This window comes from Opisthocomus hoazin, chromosome 5 (genome assembly GCF_030867145.1).
Source record: "Opisthocomus hoazin isolate bOpiHoa1 chromosome 5, bOpiHoa1.hap1, whole genome shotgun sequence".
NCBI lineage: Eukaryota > Metazoa > Chordata > Aves > Opisthocomiformes > Opisthocomidae > Opisthocomus > Opisthocomus hoazin.
In genome coordinates, this window is record NC_134418.1 from 17,665,272 (window position 1) to 17,683,812 (window position 18,541).

Consider the following 18,541-nt stretch of genomic DNA (forward strand, 5'->3'; position numbering starts at 1 on the left):
TAAGTTGTTTTCCATTATGTGTAGAAAGGATAATTCCCCTGTCGTTGCAAGGAACTGATTCATTCATAAAGAATTCTCCATACAGAGCATCAGTTCTGATGCTTTAAGAGGTGCTTAAAGTAGTGGCAGATTGTTTCTGAAGTAATTTTCCATGTTAATACTGCCTAATTTAACCTGGCTGGTCTGGAAATGTTTACAAGCAATTGTCAAGTATTTCAGAAGATGGAAAGCAGATTCTAATCTGTTGCTTTCTAGTTTTCATTTATCAGAATGGAACTGAAATGAAGCATTTGCTCCAATGAAATAGAGTATGTTTTTACATGCTAACAATGGTAGAAAAAAGTCACAGAAGGGAAATTAAAAGGTAAGTTAGCCCAACTTCTTCCCTAAGTAATTACAACTCTAATTATGTCTCAATACCTGGTTTTGGTGGGGGGTTTTTGGTTGCTTGGGTTGTTTTGGGTGTTGTTTTTTTTTTGTTTGTTTGTTTTTTTAATTTTGGGGTTTTTTTGAACTTAAAAGCTTGCACCAGTGAAGATTCCATAACTATTTAAGAGACTCAATTCCAAATGGTACAATACCCCAAAAGTTAAAAAGCTTTTCCACTGTGTAATCGCCTTCCTTGTTGCAATTAAAATCCGTCATTTCCATCTCCAGCAGGCACAGAGAGCCTTTCTGTGTGCAACAACCTTTTGTGGGCTTGAAGCTGTAAAAGATGTTGACGTTTTTCCTCCATTCTAAAAACTCTTCAAAGACAATCTTTGAGAAAATATAACTTCTGACAGTTCTTGCTTGCGTATTTTATACACAGGTAGACATTATTCCATTATTCAAACCATTGATAAATGTTTTAAAGGCATTAGATTGAGGCAGACCCTGAAAATAGCCATTCAGTATGGAGTTTGAATTTCTTAACTGTTACTTGTTTATCTTTTTAAATGTGGTTTTCCAGTGACTTGCATGCACTCTCTTCCCCTTGTCCCCACCGTCATTTCATCAAAATATTTCCTACTGAGAGATGCTTTCTGTAAGGCAGCTCCAAAGTCGAGATGTGTACTTTTTCCATTATTCACAAGAATGGGTAGAACATGTGTTGAAGAACATTAAATAAGATTGATAGGTCTTGATCTTGGCTAATCCGGGCCTTCTGTTGCTTATTATGTTACTGTCTTTTAAATATTTACAAATAGACAGTCTTTTTTGTAGAGTTGAAGTTAGACTGACTTGTGTATGCTTCTGCAGGTCACTTTCTCATTTCTTAAAATAGACACTTGCCCTGGGTTTTGGAACGTGCCTGTCGTCCATCACTTCTCTGAATCGCTGGTGGTTCTGGTTTTGCTGCAGCCAGTTCAATATCGGATACCTTGCAGTGATGTTTTTTAATGAGCTCAATCTGGTGAATAGTTACCTAGATCTTGTTCTCTGTTTTGTCATTAACTTTTACCCTGTTCTTATTCATACTGTGTTTCTTGTTAGAAAAGACAAAATGCAAATAGGCTTTTCTGTGTGTCATCTCTTAGTGTCTCTACTGATCATTTGCTTATTTCTATCTGTGGTATTCCTAATGGGGAGGTGGTTATGGGATGCTTGTTTTTCTCTTACATGTCTTATGATAGTGATATTGATTTTGTGCCTTGTTCTTTCTTTGAAAAGTTTCAAAATACAATGAATGCTTCTTTTTACAGATACAGGCAGCAGATTGTATAATTTGAAAAGATTAGGATTCTCCCAAGTAGTTTGATGTTTCTGAGTAGAATCAGTATTAGTGGGGTTTATCTTAATGTGTTCTTCTCTTCTAAATGACGGGGGACTGAAGTCATCCTAGAAATTAGATTGCACTTTGAGTTTGGTATAGTAGGTAGCCTTTGAATGTTCAAGTTTTATATTCAATATTTTCAGTATTTTCCGCCACCAGTAAAGCTCTTGGAATAATACTGAATCAGCCAAAGTGTGATATACGTTGTGTGACATTACCACTCATAAGCCCTTAACCTTTGCTGGTTTATCTCCTTTTCATGAATTTAGTGCCTTATATAAACCTGGTCACCCTTTACTTAGACCTTGGCAAACAGTGTTCTTTCATAAGGGCAAAGAACAAATTGTTGTTTGGCTCAAGGAACTGAAAAGTAATATAATGCTATAAGTGAAGATAACTAGAAAAATTTATTTACCCAGAATGTCATGTGTCTGCGGATTAAAAATTAAAGAAAAAGAAAAGGCCATGCACCACAAAGCACAAGTGTGAAAAGTGCTACAGTTTTCTCATGATAATCATCTTACAGTTGTTCCAGTAAAAGGGCCGATGTGTTCTATGTGGAGCTGCTTCTGGAAATAAAAGCTGGTTACAGAAGTCTGGGAGAAAAAAATAAGATCTGAGGATTCCATATTTAAGAAGTGATGTAAAGCATTTCTCTTTAAAAAGTTAAATATTGCATATTGCGGTCACAGTTAGTTTCAGTAAGCTCCTGAGAATTTCCAGGTGAACTCCAGTGAGAGTGAAGAGATCTGTGCAGGTGAGGAGACAATTATGTAGCTGGAATCAGTTTTGTTAATGAAGAAATGAATTAGGTCATGAAGAAAAATACTTAAGTGATGACTTTCTAAGCTGCTAGGTATATAAAACTATATTTTCAGCTATAAATGTTCTGGAGACTTTTATAAAGAGGATAACCTTAACTCTTTTACGGTGGTAGTGCAGCCCAAGAGAGGGAGATGGGTAACTTTTCAAAATAACACGCAGAAGACAACCATAATCGTGTTTAATACAGAAGGCTGCTGGAAGTGTTGCCATTTGCTTACACATACAATCTCACATGCATGGTACATTTCAACTGTTTTTCATTTGTGTTTATATGAGAGGATGGGTTGTACGTATCCATGCCTTTGCAGTTCTGACCCCAGAAGCATAGCTTCTCTCTTAAGAAACTGAGTAATTATTAATTCTTCTTATTTAGGTATCAGGGAATGCAGTAGGGTAGAAGGATCACCATACTAATATTTACTGAATCTACGTGAAGAAATCATAATCTTAAGAGGATACAATATGTGGAAGACAAGAGGGAGGAACACCATCAGTCCTTCAAAGGAAAGGGAGGCCTCAATAAGTTTGGTTATCAAAGATGTGTTCTCATTCAGTTATAATTACAGAGGAAAAGCCTGGGCTTTTTCAGAGCAACAACTCAAAGCAATTGCAAAAAACAGCAATTCTCCTTTTCCACAATCACATGATTACCCAAGTCAGTGTCCAAACCTGGTATTTACTATCTATCAAAAAACCTAAATATATGCCACTGATTTAAAACTCGGTTTTTTATGTTTTACAGGATCAGCAGAGAATACTTGATCCTAAAGAATGTAGAGTGTTGATGAGTTTTTGGGGTTGGAGAACGGGTTGTGGGATTTCTTTCTTTGTCTCAGATCAGCCCCAGGGGTACAGCTCTAGTGATGGCCTCCAGCTGGTCTTAGCACTACTGATCACAACCCTTTGAGTTCAACAGCTGAGCCGATTTTCAGTTTCTGCTACTTACGTAAGGGAAATGGTGATAAACAATGTTCACTGCTTTCCTTTCATCCACTAACCCAATTATCATAAAAAGTTGTCTCATTGGTCAAGTAGAAGTTTTTCCCCTTTATAAATCCATGCTGATGACTCGCAGTTTTGGTCTTGTGTTTAACATAGTTGGCAATGGTTTCCAGGATTGTTTGACCCATCACCCTCTTGGGCATCAAGATGACACTGACCAGCCTGTAGCTCCCCAGATTCTTCTCCTTGAAGAGGAGTCACGTTTGCTCGCTTCCAGTCCTTAGGAGCCTCCCTTGATCATCACCACGATCTTTTAAAGATAATTGGGAGTGCCCTTGAGGTGACGCTGACCAGCTCCCTCAGCACTCATGAGGGACCACTAGGACCCATGGATTTGCATATGCCTGGTTGTTTAAATGTGGCCTTACTTGATCTTCCTCTACTGAGGCTAAGTTTTTGCTGCTCCAGGCTTTTCTGCTAATCTCTGGGGCCTGGTGTTCCTGATGGCAGTAAAAACAGAGATGAAGAAAGCACTGATTACCTGAGTCTTTTCTATGTCCCCTTATCACCAGGTCCCCTGCTCCATTCAGCAGCAGGTAACCATTTTCCCTAGTCTTCCTTTTGCTGCTAACATGCTTATAGAATCATAGAATGGTAAGGGTTGGAAGGGACCTTCAAGATTGTCTAGTTCCAACCCCCCTGCCATGAGCAGGGACAGGTTCCACCAGACCAGGTTGCTCAGAGCCCCATCCAACCTGGCCTTGAACACTACCAGGGAGGGGGCAGCCACAGCTTCTCTGGGCAGCCTATTCCAGTGTTTCACCACTCTCATGGTAAAAAATTTCTTCCTAATATCTAATCTAAATCTTCCCTCTTTTAGTTTAGAGCGGTTCCCTCTTGTCCTGTGACTACACACCCTTGTGAAAAGTCCCTCTCCATCCTTTCTGTAGGCCCCCTTCAGGTACTGGAAGGCTGCTATAAAGTCACCCCGGAGCCTTCTCTTCTCCAGGCTGAACAGCCCCAATTCCCTCAGCCTGTCCTCGTAGGAGAGGTACTGCAGCCGTTTGATCATCTTCGTGGCCCTCCTCTGGACCTGCTCCAACACATCCATGTCCTTCTTATGTTGGGGGCTCCAGAGCGGGACGCAGTACTCCAGGTAGGGTCTCACGAGAGCGGAGTAAAGGGGCAGAATCACCTCCCTTGACCTGCTGGCCACTTGTAATAGCCCGTCTTGTTGGCTGTCACACCCTTTGCCAGATTCAAGTCCAGGTAGGCTGTGGCTTTCCTAAGCTCATCCTTGTATGGTTGGACAGTGTTGTAGTATTCCTCCCAGGTCACCTGTCCCTGTTTACATCTCTTGTGAGTTCTCCTTTTATGTGTGAGTTAAGTTAGTTCATCCATGTAGTCTCCTGCAGGTCTTGCTTGACTTCCTGAGTATGGGAACAGACTGCTCTTGAGCTTGGAGGAGGTGATCTGTTGATTCCAGAGGGGTGGCACAAGGAAAGCTGAGGGTAGCTTGTGTGTGGAGTGGGAAGTTACTTCATGATGCTGTCAGCCATACATGGGACAAGGTAAAATGCATCTTACTCTCTTGATTGTACTAGAGCTATAACAAAAAAACACCGTTGGAGAAACTCATGTTTTGCCACTACAAAAAACAAGTAGCTCTAAGTTGAAAAAAGAAGTAACTCTTAAGTTCTTTACTGTTCCGATCACACCTGTATCAGGAGTTAGAGCACATCGCCATTCAAGATTAGATCTAGACAGCTGTGACTAACAGCTTATAAAATGCCAGATACTTCTTTACATATTTTTAATAGAAAATACATGTGTGTACGCTTTACTTAAGCTGGTTCATAGTGTGTAGTGAAAGGTAGATCCGTTGCAGCTAAAGGCATTTAAGTGATAGTCTAAAAGGTCTGAATTCCAGAAAATGTTTGATTTCTTCACATTTTCTCATGCAAATTCTTTCTGTTGGAACATGGAACTCTGTATGGTATATATGCTTTTATTTTACATATTTTTAAGTTTCTTTCATAAAATAATTGGAACATGTTACATGTGTTTTCTCTTGTTTCAGACTTGCCACCGGTTCCTTCTACATCGAGGACAGGCTTTGCAGAATTTTCTGTTAGGGAGCGAATGAGAGAGAAACTGAAAGCAGCAAGGGTGAGAGTCCTTGAGAAGTCCTGTTTGGATGACTTTAGTCTTATAAGTACCACGCACTTTTTTTTGCTTGCTTAGTGCTATGTGAATCCGAGTTGGGATATCTGCTTTTTTATTTCTAATGCCAAAATAATACTCGGCTCCTCAGTACAGTTATTTTCTAGTGTGTTTCTACTGCTGTATTTTTTCTGAAGTTTATATTTCATTTGTAATAATATAGAAGTTATCATTGTTTTATAATTCAGATGATACAATCATTACAAGATCCTTCTGTATTTTTGTCAAAAATTTCTTGCACTGTTCTGAAATCAATGTATTTCCTTGTACATTTACTGTGCAGCTTAATAAAGGGTATTAACACCTAGGTCTGTAAAATCACTTAAGCTGATTATATAGCTAGAAGGTTCTGTCCCTAACACAAACATGGATAAGTTGTTGAGTGCCTGGGAATTATTGTAGCTTTGGTCTTACTTTGTTTCTGTTATAGCTAAGCATTTTGTTTGTTTGTTTGCTTAGTCAAAAGCAGAAATTAATTTATTGCAAGAAGACCCCAGTCCACGACCAAGGCGTTTAAAAAGCATCAGAGAAAGGAAAGCAGAAGTCAGACTGGATAAAGCGGTAAGAAGGTGCATTGGGTTCTGCTGTTCTGATAATGAAAAAGTGAATGTGAAACATGAAATAAATCAAATCAAATACTACACATATGCTTGAAGATCAATTTCATTTATTTTAATGGGACCAAAATTGTAGTATTGTCTGAATTAGCAACCAGGAAGGAACTTTCTCATTATTGCTTTTAATGTATGTATTTAACAGTAACCACTTGCTTTCAGTGAAGTATTATATATAGATTCACATGATGTGAAACTTCTGTCATTTCCAGGTGCATGCCTTCTGTTTCTTAAGATGCCTTGAAGTATTTAAAAGTTACTGCAACAGAAAGGGCTACTGTATCATAGCTGTGTATAAACTTGCAGAGTGTAATTGCTAAAGGCTGGATATTAACTTTATGTCATTGTACTGTATTGTATTTCCTTGTTACTATTTCATATTAAGATGTTTTGAGTATATGCGTGTTCTTTGTTAGAAAAGGAATTTTATATTAAAAAAATAACAAAGGCTATGCCTGTGCAGAAATTGCACCCAGATATTCTTCAGAATTCACAAAGAGATTGCTTGCCTGTAGAAAATGTGTTCCAAAGAATGTATGTGTCCAGGAAATAACAGCATGTAGTAGTAACATTTTTATGTGGAATTCTGAACAATATGAATTAGCTTGGCTAAATCGCTTGTCTGTGGGAGAATTACCTATTCATGTAGGTTGTGGGAATGTTTTTGGCAGTGTTTTCTTGTAAAAAGTGAATGTCATTGCTACAGTTAAGTGGCATTGTTTTAATATGTTTGTATTGGGAAAATGTGGAAGTGATACTCTTATTGAAGTTGGTTACTAGTTTTGTATAAAGTATATCTGAAACCTTCCACGTGATGGTTTGGTTTCCTGTACTTTATACACACATGAAGTATTGCTGTGTTGTTAAACAAGTGGCCATCAGATTGCCAGGGCTTGAGATTTTGTTTTTGCTATTATTATTTTGAAGATTAGGTTTAATAGATGTAAACTTGAGAAATGTTTTCCTTTAAGAACTCAGGCCACATGGAGGAAAACCAGATAGAATGTTAGATGCGTTTGTTGGTTGTGCCTGATGAAAGTTGCTTTGAAGCACTGAAGTGAACTTGCTGAAGCAGCCTAAGAACCAGTGATGCTTACAGTGATGCATGTGTAGGGACAGATAGGGCTTCAGAAAACTGGAAACAGATGATCATACTACCTTCTGTCGTGAAAAGGTAGAGGAGTATTGTCCATGGAGTTTCAGAGTAGCCTAGCAGTAATCATTTGAGAGAGAACAAAACAAATAGTCAAGTCTGTATTTTAAGCACCTAAGCTTTTTTGAATAACGCCAAAAGAATTTTTCATGATTGCAGCAGGCGCTATATGAGAAGTTGGCCTTAGCTCCTTGATTCCCTTCCCTGGTCAGCAGTGTCTGTCAGCAGTACCCTTGCCACTGCTGCCTGGCTTGTGCTGTCTATCAGCATCTCAGTTGTAGACGGGAAGATTTTGCATTGCTACCCTGTCTCTCCCCCTTGCGGAGATTAGCATGTGGTTGGTTGTGTTCAGGAGTGCAGAAACAATGATCTCATCAGCAGTGAAGTAGGTAAACTAACATTTATGCGATTAATCATTTCTTGATACTCTGCAGTCTTATTTCTTGACCCAAAGGAGAAAGGAGTTAAGTAGTAAATAGATGTACTATTTAAAACAAATATAAAATCAGTATAATTATTACAACAGCGACTGTGTTTCTTCTTTGTTTTGTTTTTTTGTGTGTGAAAATGCAATAGCTAGTCTCTGTATTGAGCTATTTTTCTTTTTTTTTTATGGATCAGTAAATAAATGTTACAACTTACGTCTATATTTTTATGCAGTCTGCTAATGATCAGTTTAGGGAGATGCAAGAGGATGGATCCCATTTACCGTCAAAAATAAAGTTTCGTGATTCTGTAACAAAGCTTAAGCAAAAGTCAACAGTAAGTACCAATTCCTTCATTTCAATAATTGATAGTAATTTTGTTTAAACTTTATGTGACTTCAGAATTCTGTTTGAAGAAGCAGACGGAATTCAGCCTTAAGCAGTGGAGAGTGTTTTATTTAATTTAAAAATTCACAAGCAGTAAGTGCCAACAACTGAAGTATAAAAAGGGAACCTTCATCAAATATAGGAATGGCTTTGGGTCATTTGATTAAAAAAAAAAAAAATAAAAATCAAGTTAATTCATCTGGAGACAGTCACTGGAGCTTGGAGGAAAAATCTTTCTTCTGTTAAAATGCTTTCTGTTGAATCCTTTCTTTACTATGAGGGTGGTGAGGCACTGGCACAGGCTGCCCAGAGAAGCTGTGGATGCCCCCTCCCTGGCAATGTTCAAGGCCAGGTTGGATGGGGCTTTGAGTAACCTGGTCTGGTGGGGTTGGAACTAGATGATCTTTAAGGTCCCTTCAGCCCAAACTGTTCTATGATTCTATCAATGCCCCCGACTGGCAGTTAAAGCAATTTACAGATTAGTATATTGATATGTATTAGCCACAAAATGCTACTGTTAATTCTTTTATTAGAGGATGTATCTTATGACTGAAGGGGCCTGGGTCTTTCAGAGGTGGAATGCAATTAGAAATTTTTCTTCATAGAGGTCAGCTGGATATCTGCATTATGGACAGAATTTAAGCTTTAGCATTTCTCATTGCAAGTCGTTTATATTTAAAAAAGTAAGCTGGTTAAAATTGAACCAGGTAACTTTTTTTAATGAAACATGGCAAGAAATATTTAATGAAGTAGTAGTATAGCAAGGGAGAATGTTTCATGTGTCAGTTAAAAATTTCAGTCAGCTTCAGCGTATGGGTGAGTTCTCCTTGAAGTAAAATAATTATTATCCTGTGACAAAAATTTGTACATGCTGTTACTGCTATTATTAATGGAGAGATATTTTTACTTGCCCTAAATGTCTTATACATGTCATACTAAAGTATATTTGTCTTCTTTTCTTAGTTCCAGAATGATTTTCCTTCTGCTGAAGAAGCATACAATTTCTTTACCTTCAATTTTGACCCTGAACCAGAGAGTATAAAGGCCGGAGCCAGGAAAAGGAATGAATTAAATGAAGAAGAGGAGGCAGAAGAAGAATGTGTAGAAACCCATGAGGATGAACAAGAGGAGGAGGAAACGGTGTGAGCTGTAGAATAAATGTTAATATTTTTATTCAGACTTCTTGAATTAATGTTAATCATCTAATACAAAATTGAAACTTGTGTTTCCTTAAAAATTCTGGAAGTATACTTTCTAATGATCTCCATTTTAAGAAACAGGTGAACTAACAGCAACGTTTGCACTTAAACTATAGGATGAAGACGTACGCCTAGTTAAAGATGATGATTTGTTCATTATAGGGCAGACAGCTGAAGATTTTCTAGTAATGAAATCTCCTGATTGTGAAAACTACTCTGAGCAACTGAAAAAGGAAAAAGAATTTCTCTTCACTCCCAGCATGCTAGCAGGTATGAAGATTGTGCTTATCGATTTTGTTCCTGGATTTTGCATGGCATGGCACCCTTTGATCTGCTGAAAAATCTTGTATCAGATTGCCTCTGGCAGTGGCGAGATACTTAATTGTGGTTCTCTGGCACTGATCATCCAGTCAAGTCTGAATAGGTCCGACAAAATGAATTAACTAGGGACATGCCCACGTCAGCAGGTCACCAGCTGGTATGCTAGCAAGTGAACTTGGGGCACAGAAGTTGCTCTGGCATAATCACCTTAGTGTTGTCTATAGTAAAAGCAAGATGGCTGGCCCCTCTTTCACTTGGGTTTAGCTGTTGCATTATTTAACATATGTAACAGGTTATTGGGTACACACATTTAGATACTTTGAGTGGCTCATGTACTGTACATTATAGCTTACGCTATTTCTTCACTTGGCCACATCTGCAATATTTTCCATGTGGCAAGTTCCTCAGGAGTTATGTAAATAACATAAGGATTTCCGTGATTCAAGGGGCCTTTTTCCCAAAATCTGACTTTGTGAATTGGAACTAGTTAGTCAACACTGATCATGTCTCTGACCTTTTCGCCTTGTTCCCATAGAACTGCAAAGTCCTAAAAAATTGCTTTAAAATATCACTTGCTATTTAATATTTGAAGTAGAAGAAACAGAAACAAGTCTCTCAGTGGCATGTCAAACTAAGGAAGAAGAGGGAACTGCACAGGCAGTGGAAGCAGGGACTGGCTTCCTGGGAAGAGTATAGGGAAGCTGCCCAGTTGTGTAGGGATGGGGTCAGGAAGGCCAAGGCACAGCTGGAGCTGAACTTGGCAAGGGATGTGAAAAATAACAAGAAGGGCTTCTACAGGTATGTCAGCCGGAAAAAGATGGTCAGAGAAAGCGTACCCCCGCTCATGAGCGAGACCGGTGAACTGGCAACAGCAGATGAGGAGAAAGCTGAGGTAGTCAACAACTACTTTGCCTCAGTCTTCACTGGCAACCTCTCTCCTCACCCCTCCCAAGTCGATGAATGGCATGAAGGAGACCAGGAGGGTAAAATCCCTCCAGCTGTAAGTGAAGACCAGGTTCGGGACCTCCTGCAGAACCTAAATGTACAGAAGTCCATGGGACCTGATGAGATGCATCCCAGAGTCCTGAGGGAACTGGCTGATGTAGTTGCCAAGCCACTCTCCATGATATTTGAAAAGTCATGGCAGTCAGGGGAAGTTCCCATTGACTGGAAAAAGGGAAACATTGTGCCCCTTTTCAAAAAGGGTAGAAAGGAAGACCCTGGGAACTACTGACCTGTCAGCCTCACCTCTGTGCCTGGGAAGATCATGGAACAGATCCTCCTAGAAGATATGCTAAGGCACATGGAGGCCAGGGAGGTGATTTGAGACAGCCAGCATGGCTTCACCAAGGGCAAGTCCTGCCTGACCAACCTAGTGGCTTTCTATGATGGTGTAACAACAAGGGTGGACAAGGGAAAACCAATGGATGTGATCTATCTGGATTTTTGTAAAGCCTTTGACACGGTCCCCCACAACATCCTTCTCTCTAAATTGGAGAGCCATGGATTTGATGGGTGGACCATTCGGTGGATAAGGAATTGGTTGGATGGTCGCAGCCAAAGCGTAGTGGTCAACGGCTCAATGTCCGGATGGAGACCAGTGACGAGTGGAGTCCCTCAGGGGTCCGTACTGGGACCGGTGCTGTTCAATATATTTATCAGTGACATGGACAGCGACATCGAGTGTACCCTCTGCAAGTTTGCAGATGACACCAAGCTGAGTGGTATGGTCAAGACACCAGAAGGACGGGATGCCATCCAGAGGGACTTGGACGAGCTGGAGAAGTGGGCCTGTGTGAACCTCATGAGATTCAACAAGGCCAAGTGCAAGGTCCTACACCTGGGTTGGAGTAATCCCCGCTATCAATACAGGCTGGGGGATGAAAGGATTGAGAGCAGCGCTGCTGAGAGGGACTTTGGGGGTACTGATAGACGAAAGGCTGGACATGAGCCGGCAATGTGCGCTGGCAGCCCAGAGGGCCAACCGTGTCCTGGGCTGCATCAGGAGAAGCGTGGCCAGAAGGTCGAGAGAGATGATTCTGCCCCTCTATTCTGCTCTGGTGAGACCTCACCTGGAGTACTGCGTTCAGCTCTGGAGCCCTCAGCACAAGAAGGACATGGAACTGTTGGAGCGGGTCCAAAGGAGGTCTACAAAAATGATCCGAGGGCTGGAGCACCTCTCCTATGAGGACAAGCTGAGAGAGTTGGGCTTGTTCAGCCTGGAGAAGAGAAGGCTGCGGGGAGACCTGATTGCAGCCTTTCAGTACTTAAAGGGAGCCTATAGGAAAGATGGGGATAATCTTTTTAGTAGAGACAGCAGTGACAGGAGGAGCGGTAATGGTTTTAAACTAAAACAGGGTAGGTTTAGGCTAGATATAAGGAAGAAATTCTTTACAATGAGGGTTGTGAAACACTGGAACGGGTTGCCCAGAGAGGTAGTGGAGGCCCCATCCCTGGAAACATTCAAGACCAGGTTGGACAGGGCTCTGAGTAACCTGATCTAGTTAGTGGTGTCCCTGCTCGCTGTGGGGGGGTTGGACTAGATGACCTCTAGGGGTCCCTTCCGACCCAAAACTTTCTATGATTCTATGTACCAGAATGATATTGGCACAGCTTGCAATTCAGTGTCAAAATGTTTGACGTTGGGTGCCTCTGGTTTTTTTTGTGTCTCATAATTTAGTTCTGACTGCTTCCAGTATGGTCCACTGTGTTCTGATTTCAGGGAGAACTTTTATTGTAACCCTCAGTATAATTTCTCCCTGTTTTGAGGTTTGCTTCTTGAAAAATACTTAGCTCATACGCACTAGTGAAATAATCCTGCAGTCAGACTTTAAAGAATTGCACCTGCTGTTACTGGGCTAATGTGACTTTTTATGCATGCTCTGTATATTTTGCAAGAGTATCTTAAGCAAACCAGTAGTAGTAGTTCAGATTAATCTTAGTTAAAGTTTCACATTTTATGGGAAAGGCGTGGAAATGTTTGTCTAGTCAGTCGTTGCTGCTAAAGGGTTTCTACACTGTTGTGCAAGCAGCCATTAAAAACAAACTCCACAGTTATTTAAAGTACTTATTGCTGAGGAAATGTGTAATTATCTGTTTAGAAGACTTGTGATGCTTTTAAGGTAGATTTAAACTGTGGATCTGTCCTGATTAAGAAAAGGATCCGTTTCGGTTATATGTTTATTTCTTTTTTCCTAGCTAGGAAAGTATTTCTGACAGCATGTGTAATATGCAGTGCCATTCATTTTAAGAATGGTGTAGGCTCTTACAGAATTAATAAACTAGAACTACAGTTATGTTTTATTTGCTTTTCTATTTAATTTCTCATTAGTGCCCACTTCTGAGAAGATGCCTAGAAACATGCAGCCTAGGTACCTTGAGGATGAGGGTCTTTACACGGGAGAAAGGCCCTTTGTATCACAGTCTAACCAAAATATTTTAGAAAACAGAATACTCAGACAGGAGCAAGTAAGTCACCACTGCCTTCTTAGTTGTCTTTTTAAAACCCTTTATTTATCAGTATTTTATTTTGTTATAGTTAAGTAGGTAGATGGTCATGGTAATATGGGACTTTCACTTTTAAAATGTCTAGTGGAATCAGATGTTAGGAAATGTGGATTTTTGTAGGAGTGTGTTTTTAGTGTGTCCCAATAGTCAGCATCAGACTGGGTCTTGGAAAACTACTGTCTTTTCCTGGCTTTGCTTATAGCCAGCTGGGGAGCAAATCACCTCACTTGTCTGTGTGAGAGTTTAGTTGCCACTACAATAGGGGTAATTATAATTTACTTTTTTTTTGTAAAATGCTGTGAGAGCTAGTGGTATGTATAAAGACACAAGAGCTGGGCACTGTTGTTACTATTTACTAGAAGATGATAACAAAAGGAAGCAATATGGAATGACATTTCTGTGTCTAGTGAAGATAATATGAAGTAGTGGACTTGTAGAAATTTACTGGTCAGACTGTAATGGCAATTAAATATTGGCATAGATTATCTGGAGGGGTTTTAGAATCCTTTTAGATTTTTAAAAATGGCTTATGGAGCAACTGAGAAGGTGGTTTGGATATATTTTATCCTGCTACGTTATCCTCCTATACACAGTAAGGTGTGTATAGTTTAGTATAAATTTAAGCTACTGTACAGCAGTTGCCCCTTATACCTTATTATGATGCTATTAATTCTTTGTGGGCTAGCAGAGGTACTTTTGTGAATCAGATTGGGAATATTTGCATCTAAAATTTTTAACTGGCCAGCTTCAAATTCATCAGGACTGAACTCCGAAAAAATATACTGGGCACTGTTCACAGCCATGGCGCCCTGCGTCTGTGGGGAGCTCGGCCTCTCCCGGGCACCTCATGCTGCTGCCCCCACCGCTACTTCACCGTGTTGCCACATCAGTGTTTGGTTCTAGGGTCAGCTTAAAGCAGGTGTGGAAATAAGAGGGCAGGCCAGCTTCTTTCAGCAGCTGCGCTGGTTTAAGCTGTTCTTGAATCCAGGTCATGAGAGCAGAGGGATGAATTAGGACAATGTTTAACATGTGAAGCCATGGAGAGCAATTGGTGTGTAAGATTCTTGCTTCATCTACTTTGATAGATACTATTTAATTAGTTCAGGTTGTGGACGAGAGGATTTGAGAGATGCTTTGATAAATGATCTCTCTGAGCTGCCATTTAGCTCTTTTTATTCTTTGCTTTATGATTTTTATAATCCAAGTTAAAGATGTGGACAGCAGTCTTGTGTAAGACTTTAAATTTAAATATTATTCTTTCTTAAATCACTAAAATTGAAAGAATTGTGAAGTGATGTAAGTGGTGATCTTTTTTTTTTTTTTTCTTTTAAATCTGTAACACTGAATATTGGAGGAAAAAACTCAGTATATATAACGTTTGAGCAAGCTCTTGGTCTTTTGGTGTCGGAACTTATATATAGTATATTTGAAGATTTCATTTTGGTGTCCTAGAAAAATTTTGGTTAATTCAGTCACAAACAATTCATGGTAACCTTTACTCCTGTAATTGTTTTTCATGAGGATTATAACTTTGCAGGTTATTTGTATATAAAGTAAGAAAGGATATAAAATTATGTTTTTATTTATAGGGGAAAGAGTGGTTTGGTGACGATGGCAAAATCTTAGCATTGCCTAATCCAATTAAACAGTCTTCTACTAGGCCTCCAATATTGTCACTGGAAGAAGGCATTGCACCAGAACTCGAAACAGTATACAGAAAGGTAGGCATATTTCATATATGCGGTTCCTGAGACCCACTGTCTGAGATCTTCTGCACCAGAAACCCTGGTGAGCTGAAGGGTTTTGTGCCAAGAACCATGAGTACTGACTGCTTTTGGGGGTTCCACAACTGATCTTTAAATGCGCTCTGCTTTTTCAAGTGTATTCCACCTGTATTTGTCTGTAAAAATAACGCATATAAAAGGATGAAGAGTTTAGGCAGTAGTACTGGTTAAAACAGTAAAGTGACAGTCCCCAACAAACTACTTCAAGTCTGTGAGTCACTAAGGTCTCTGTGAGGCACCCTTGGATATTCTCATGCCAAAGTAGGGTAGTTCCTGTATTAGTGCATCCATAAAGCTCCTCGTGGTAGAAGCTGGTAGACAGACTTGGTGATCAAGACAGAGGTGCTCTCTGCAGCTTAAGAAGAGAAATAATTGAAGGGCATGTGTGTGATAGTTATCTTACAGTGATGAAACTCCTTCAAAGTAAGTCTTTACATGCAGTTTGCCCGTGTAGAAAGCAGTTAATTTTTAGTTACGTTTCATCAGTTCAGATCTTTTTTGTTTGTTTGTTTTTGGTTTTCCTTCAACCACAGCATACCCTGGCAAACAGCAGTTACAGTGTGCAGGCAGTACAAATCAATTTTCAGTTAAACTTCAATTTCGCTTAAAACCATTCAGCAAGCTTTAAGCAAGCTTTAACTGTTCTGCTTGTTAGCATTCTATTACCCCCTTGGAAAAACTGTGACTTTTTAGACTTTAAAGTGAATTGCTCTTTTGGGATGCATGAGTGTTTCTGTGTGCTGCTGTTGATACAGATTTGAGTGTTGCCATTTAATCGATGCTAGTTACAAATACGTAATTCTTGGGATGCATCTAGTACCACACATCTATGCAGGGTGTTTCTGCATACAGGAAAAGAGGTTGCTGCTTAGAGCTTAATAAAGATAGGCTATGAAAGCTTGTGTTTCAAGAACACCACGTTTACATGAATAGTGACATGTAATACCTAAATAACTATCTGAAGTAAGACATTAAGCTCAGGGATCCTTTATGGGCAGAAAAATAGTTAAAGCTTAAGGATTTCAAAGCTGTCATTTTTATGACACATTATGTCATGTTAAATGTTTTGATGAGAAACAGAATGTGGAAGGATCAGGTGGACTTAAGTATGTTTTGTGGCCTTCTATACCAGTCATGTAAAAAAGCTATGCAACAGCTGAATTCCCCTCTCAATCCCCCTTTGTCCACTCATGAAGGGGCTGCAGTGAGCGCTACATAACTCACAACTTTTTTTTTATGGTACCAGAATGTCTCTGATTAATCTCTTCTGAAGAATTCTGAGAGGGGAGCAGCAGCAAGCAGGCGGGAAGCACATCTAATTCTCGTCTGATTTCAGTAACCTGAGGATAGAAGCCATGACTGCCTTTCTGTTGCAGTGGGTTGAAGCAGACTCTTTAAGCTTTGCTGCTGAAAGCTTGCATTGGGCTTTGTTGGTATGAATTTCCCTGGCTTTAGAACGGGGAAGCAAATAACGTATTTCCTCTTCTGCACAATCCAAGTGGTCTACAAGGAAAGCGGCTCTCTGAGAGCTGGACTGCTTGTCTTAGAGCTTGGTTCTAGGAGGAAATAAAGCAATACTAAACCAACAGGCAGAAAGAGAACTAGCAGGCTTTTTCCAGTTCAGTATCATTGCCTTCACTGCTCAGCAAAACCTGCAGTACAGCCTCATGGGCTATCAAAATTCTGGTGTGTAGAATAGCTGTGATGGTTTTATTCCACCCACTTGTCAATAAAGCAAAAAGGTTTTGCAGAAGCCTTTACAGTTTAAGACTCAGTAGCTAGATGTAGGCAGTGCTAAATGAGTCATTTTCTGTCACAGAATCTCTTTGCAAGATAGTTTTGTAGGGGCTTGTAAATCCATTTTATTCTTTTTTTCTTTCAGGCAATAATAATGACAGCTGCCAATCAGTATCTTGTTGGACCTGGAGATTTTCAGGGGCCATTTCAATTGGATATTGATATTTCTGGACTGATATTCAGCCATCATCCCTGTTTTAGCCGTGAGCACGTGTTAGCAGCTAAATTGGCTCAGTTATATGATCAGTATTTAGCAAGAAAACAGAAGAACCTTACCAAACTTCTCACAGACAAGGTATTTCTGTTGCGTTGTCATAGCTTATTGAGATAATGATGTGACAGTTTAAGGCAGAAGCTGAATTTGTTTCTTCGGAGTAGGAGTGATGAAATTCTAATTGTATGTAATGAATGGCATTTTGTCAGTAGATAAAGAATTTCGCTTAGGTTGCTGTGTGTTCAGCACAGAACTGCATTTTTAAGATCATGGATTTCTTTGATCTTCTATTTAAAATGAACTCTATGCAAGGTCTGAGGTAAAGGGAATGTAATTGTTAAAATACAATAAGATTTGCATAGTATTCCTTAGAGTATCCAAAATGTTTTCCAGTGAATGACAGATAAGACTTTCCAGGATTGTGTACGGCAGCTCTGGCAGGCAGACAGCAAAAGACAGTGTTCGAAGATGAAGGCAAGTTAGTGAAGTTTAGTTTCAGCTGTCGATTTAAAGTAAAAGGAAGCAGTTTAATTTCACAGAATCACAGAATGGTAGGGGTTGGAAGGGACCTCTGTGGGTCATCTAGTCCAACCCTCCTGCCGAAGCAGGGTCACCTACAGCAGGCTGCACAGGACTGCGTCCAGGTGGGTCTTAAATATCTCCAGAGAAGGAGACTCCACAACCTCCCTGGGCAGTCTGTTCCAGGGCTCCGTCACCCTCAGAGGGAAGAAGTTCTTCCTCATGTTCAGACGGAACTTCCTGTGCTTCAGTTTGTGCCCATTGCCCCTTGTGCTGTCGCTGGGCACCGCTGAAGAGAGTTTGGCCCCATCCTCCTGACCCCACCCTTGAGATATTTGTAAGCATATATTAGGTCTCGTTAATTTCACCAATATCTACAAAAATTGATGAGCCATTTCCAGGTATATATCTGTGACAGATCATAGAATCATAGAATGCTTTGGTTTGGAAGGGGCCTTTAAAGGTCATCTAGCCCAACCCACCTGTAGTGAGCAGGGACATCTTCAACTAGATCAGGGTGCTCAGAGTCCCGTCCAGCCTGGCCTTGAATGGTTCCAGGGATGGGGCCTCCACCACCTCTCTGGGCAACCCGTTCCAGTGTTTCACAACCCTTATGGTAAAAAATTTCTTCCTTATAGCTAGTCTAAATCTACCCTCTCTTAGTTTAAAGCCATTGCTCCCCATCCTATTGCAACAAGCCCTGCTGAAAATATTTTCCCCGTCTTTCCTATAGGCCCACTTCAGGTACTGGAAGGCTGCTGTAAGGTCTCCCCACAGCCTTCTCTTCTCCAGGCTGAACAGCCCCCACTCTCTCAGCCTTTCCTCACAGGAGCGGTGTTCCAGCCCTCGAATCATTTTTGTGGCCTCCTCTGGAC

At 40.2% G+C, this 18,541-nt stretch overlaps 1 protein-coding gene across 4 annotated transcripts in view; it reads left to right on the forward strand.

Annotated features, from left to right (window-relative positions):
- Positions 1 to 18,541, forward strand: part of CC2D2A (coiled-coil and C2 domain containing 2A) — a 68,534-nt gene that overhangs the window by 5,530 nt on the left and 44,463 nt on the right. For 2 of the 4 annotated variants that reach the window (XM_075420559.1, XM_075420560.1), the window contains exons 5-12: positions 5,604 to 5,692; positions 6,206 to 6,307; positions 8,174 to 8,275; positions 9,289 to 9,465; positions 9,641 to 9,794; positions 13,177 to 13,313; positions 14,942 to 15,073; positions 17,019 to 17,228. In XM_075420559.1, the coding sequence (XP_075276674.1) occupies positions 5,604 to 5,692; positions 6,206 to 6,307; positions 8,174 to 8,275; positions 9,289 to 9,465; positions 9,641 to 9,794; positions 13,177 to 13,313; positions 14,942 to 15,073; positions 17,019 to 17,228 (1,103 nt within the window). Of the gene's footprint in view, positions 1 to 255; positions 365 to 657; positions 812 to 1,242; positions 1,397 to 5,603; positions 5,693 to 6,205; positions 6,308 to 8,173; positions 8,276 to 9,288; positions 9,466 to 9,640; positions 9,795 to 13,176; positions 13,314 to 14,941; positions 15,074 to 17,018; positions 17,229 to 18,541 lie in introns of all 4 variants that reach the window. The other 2 variants (XM_075420562.1, XM_075420561.1) reach the window with 2 other exon arrangements.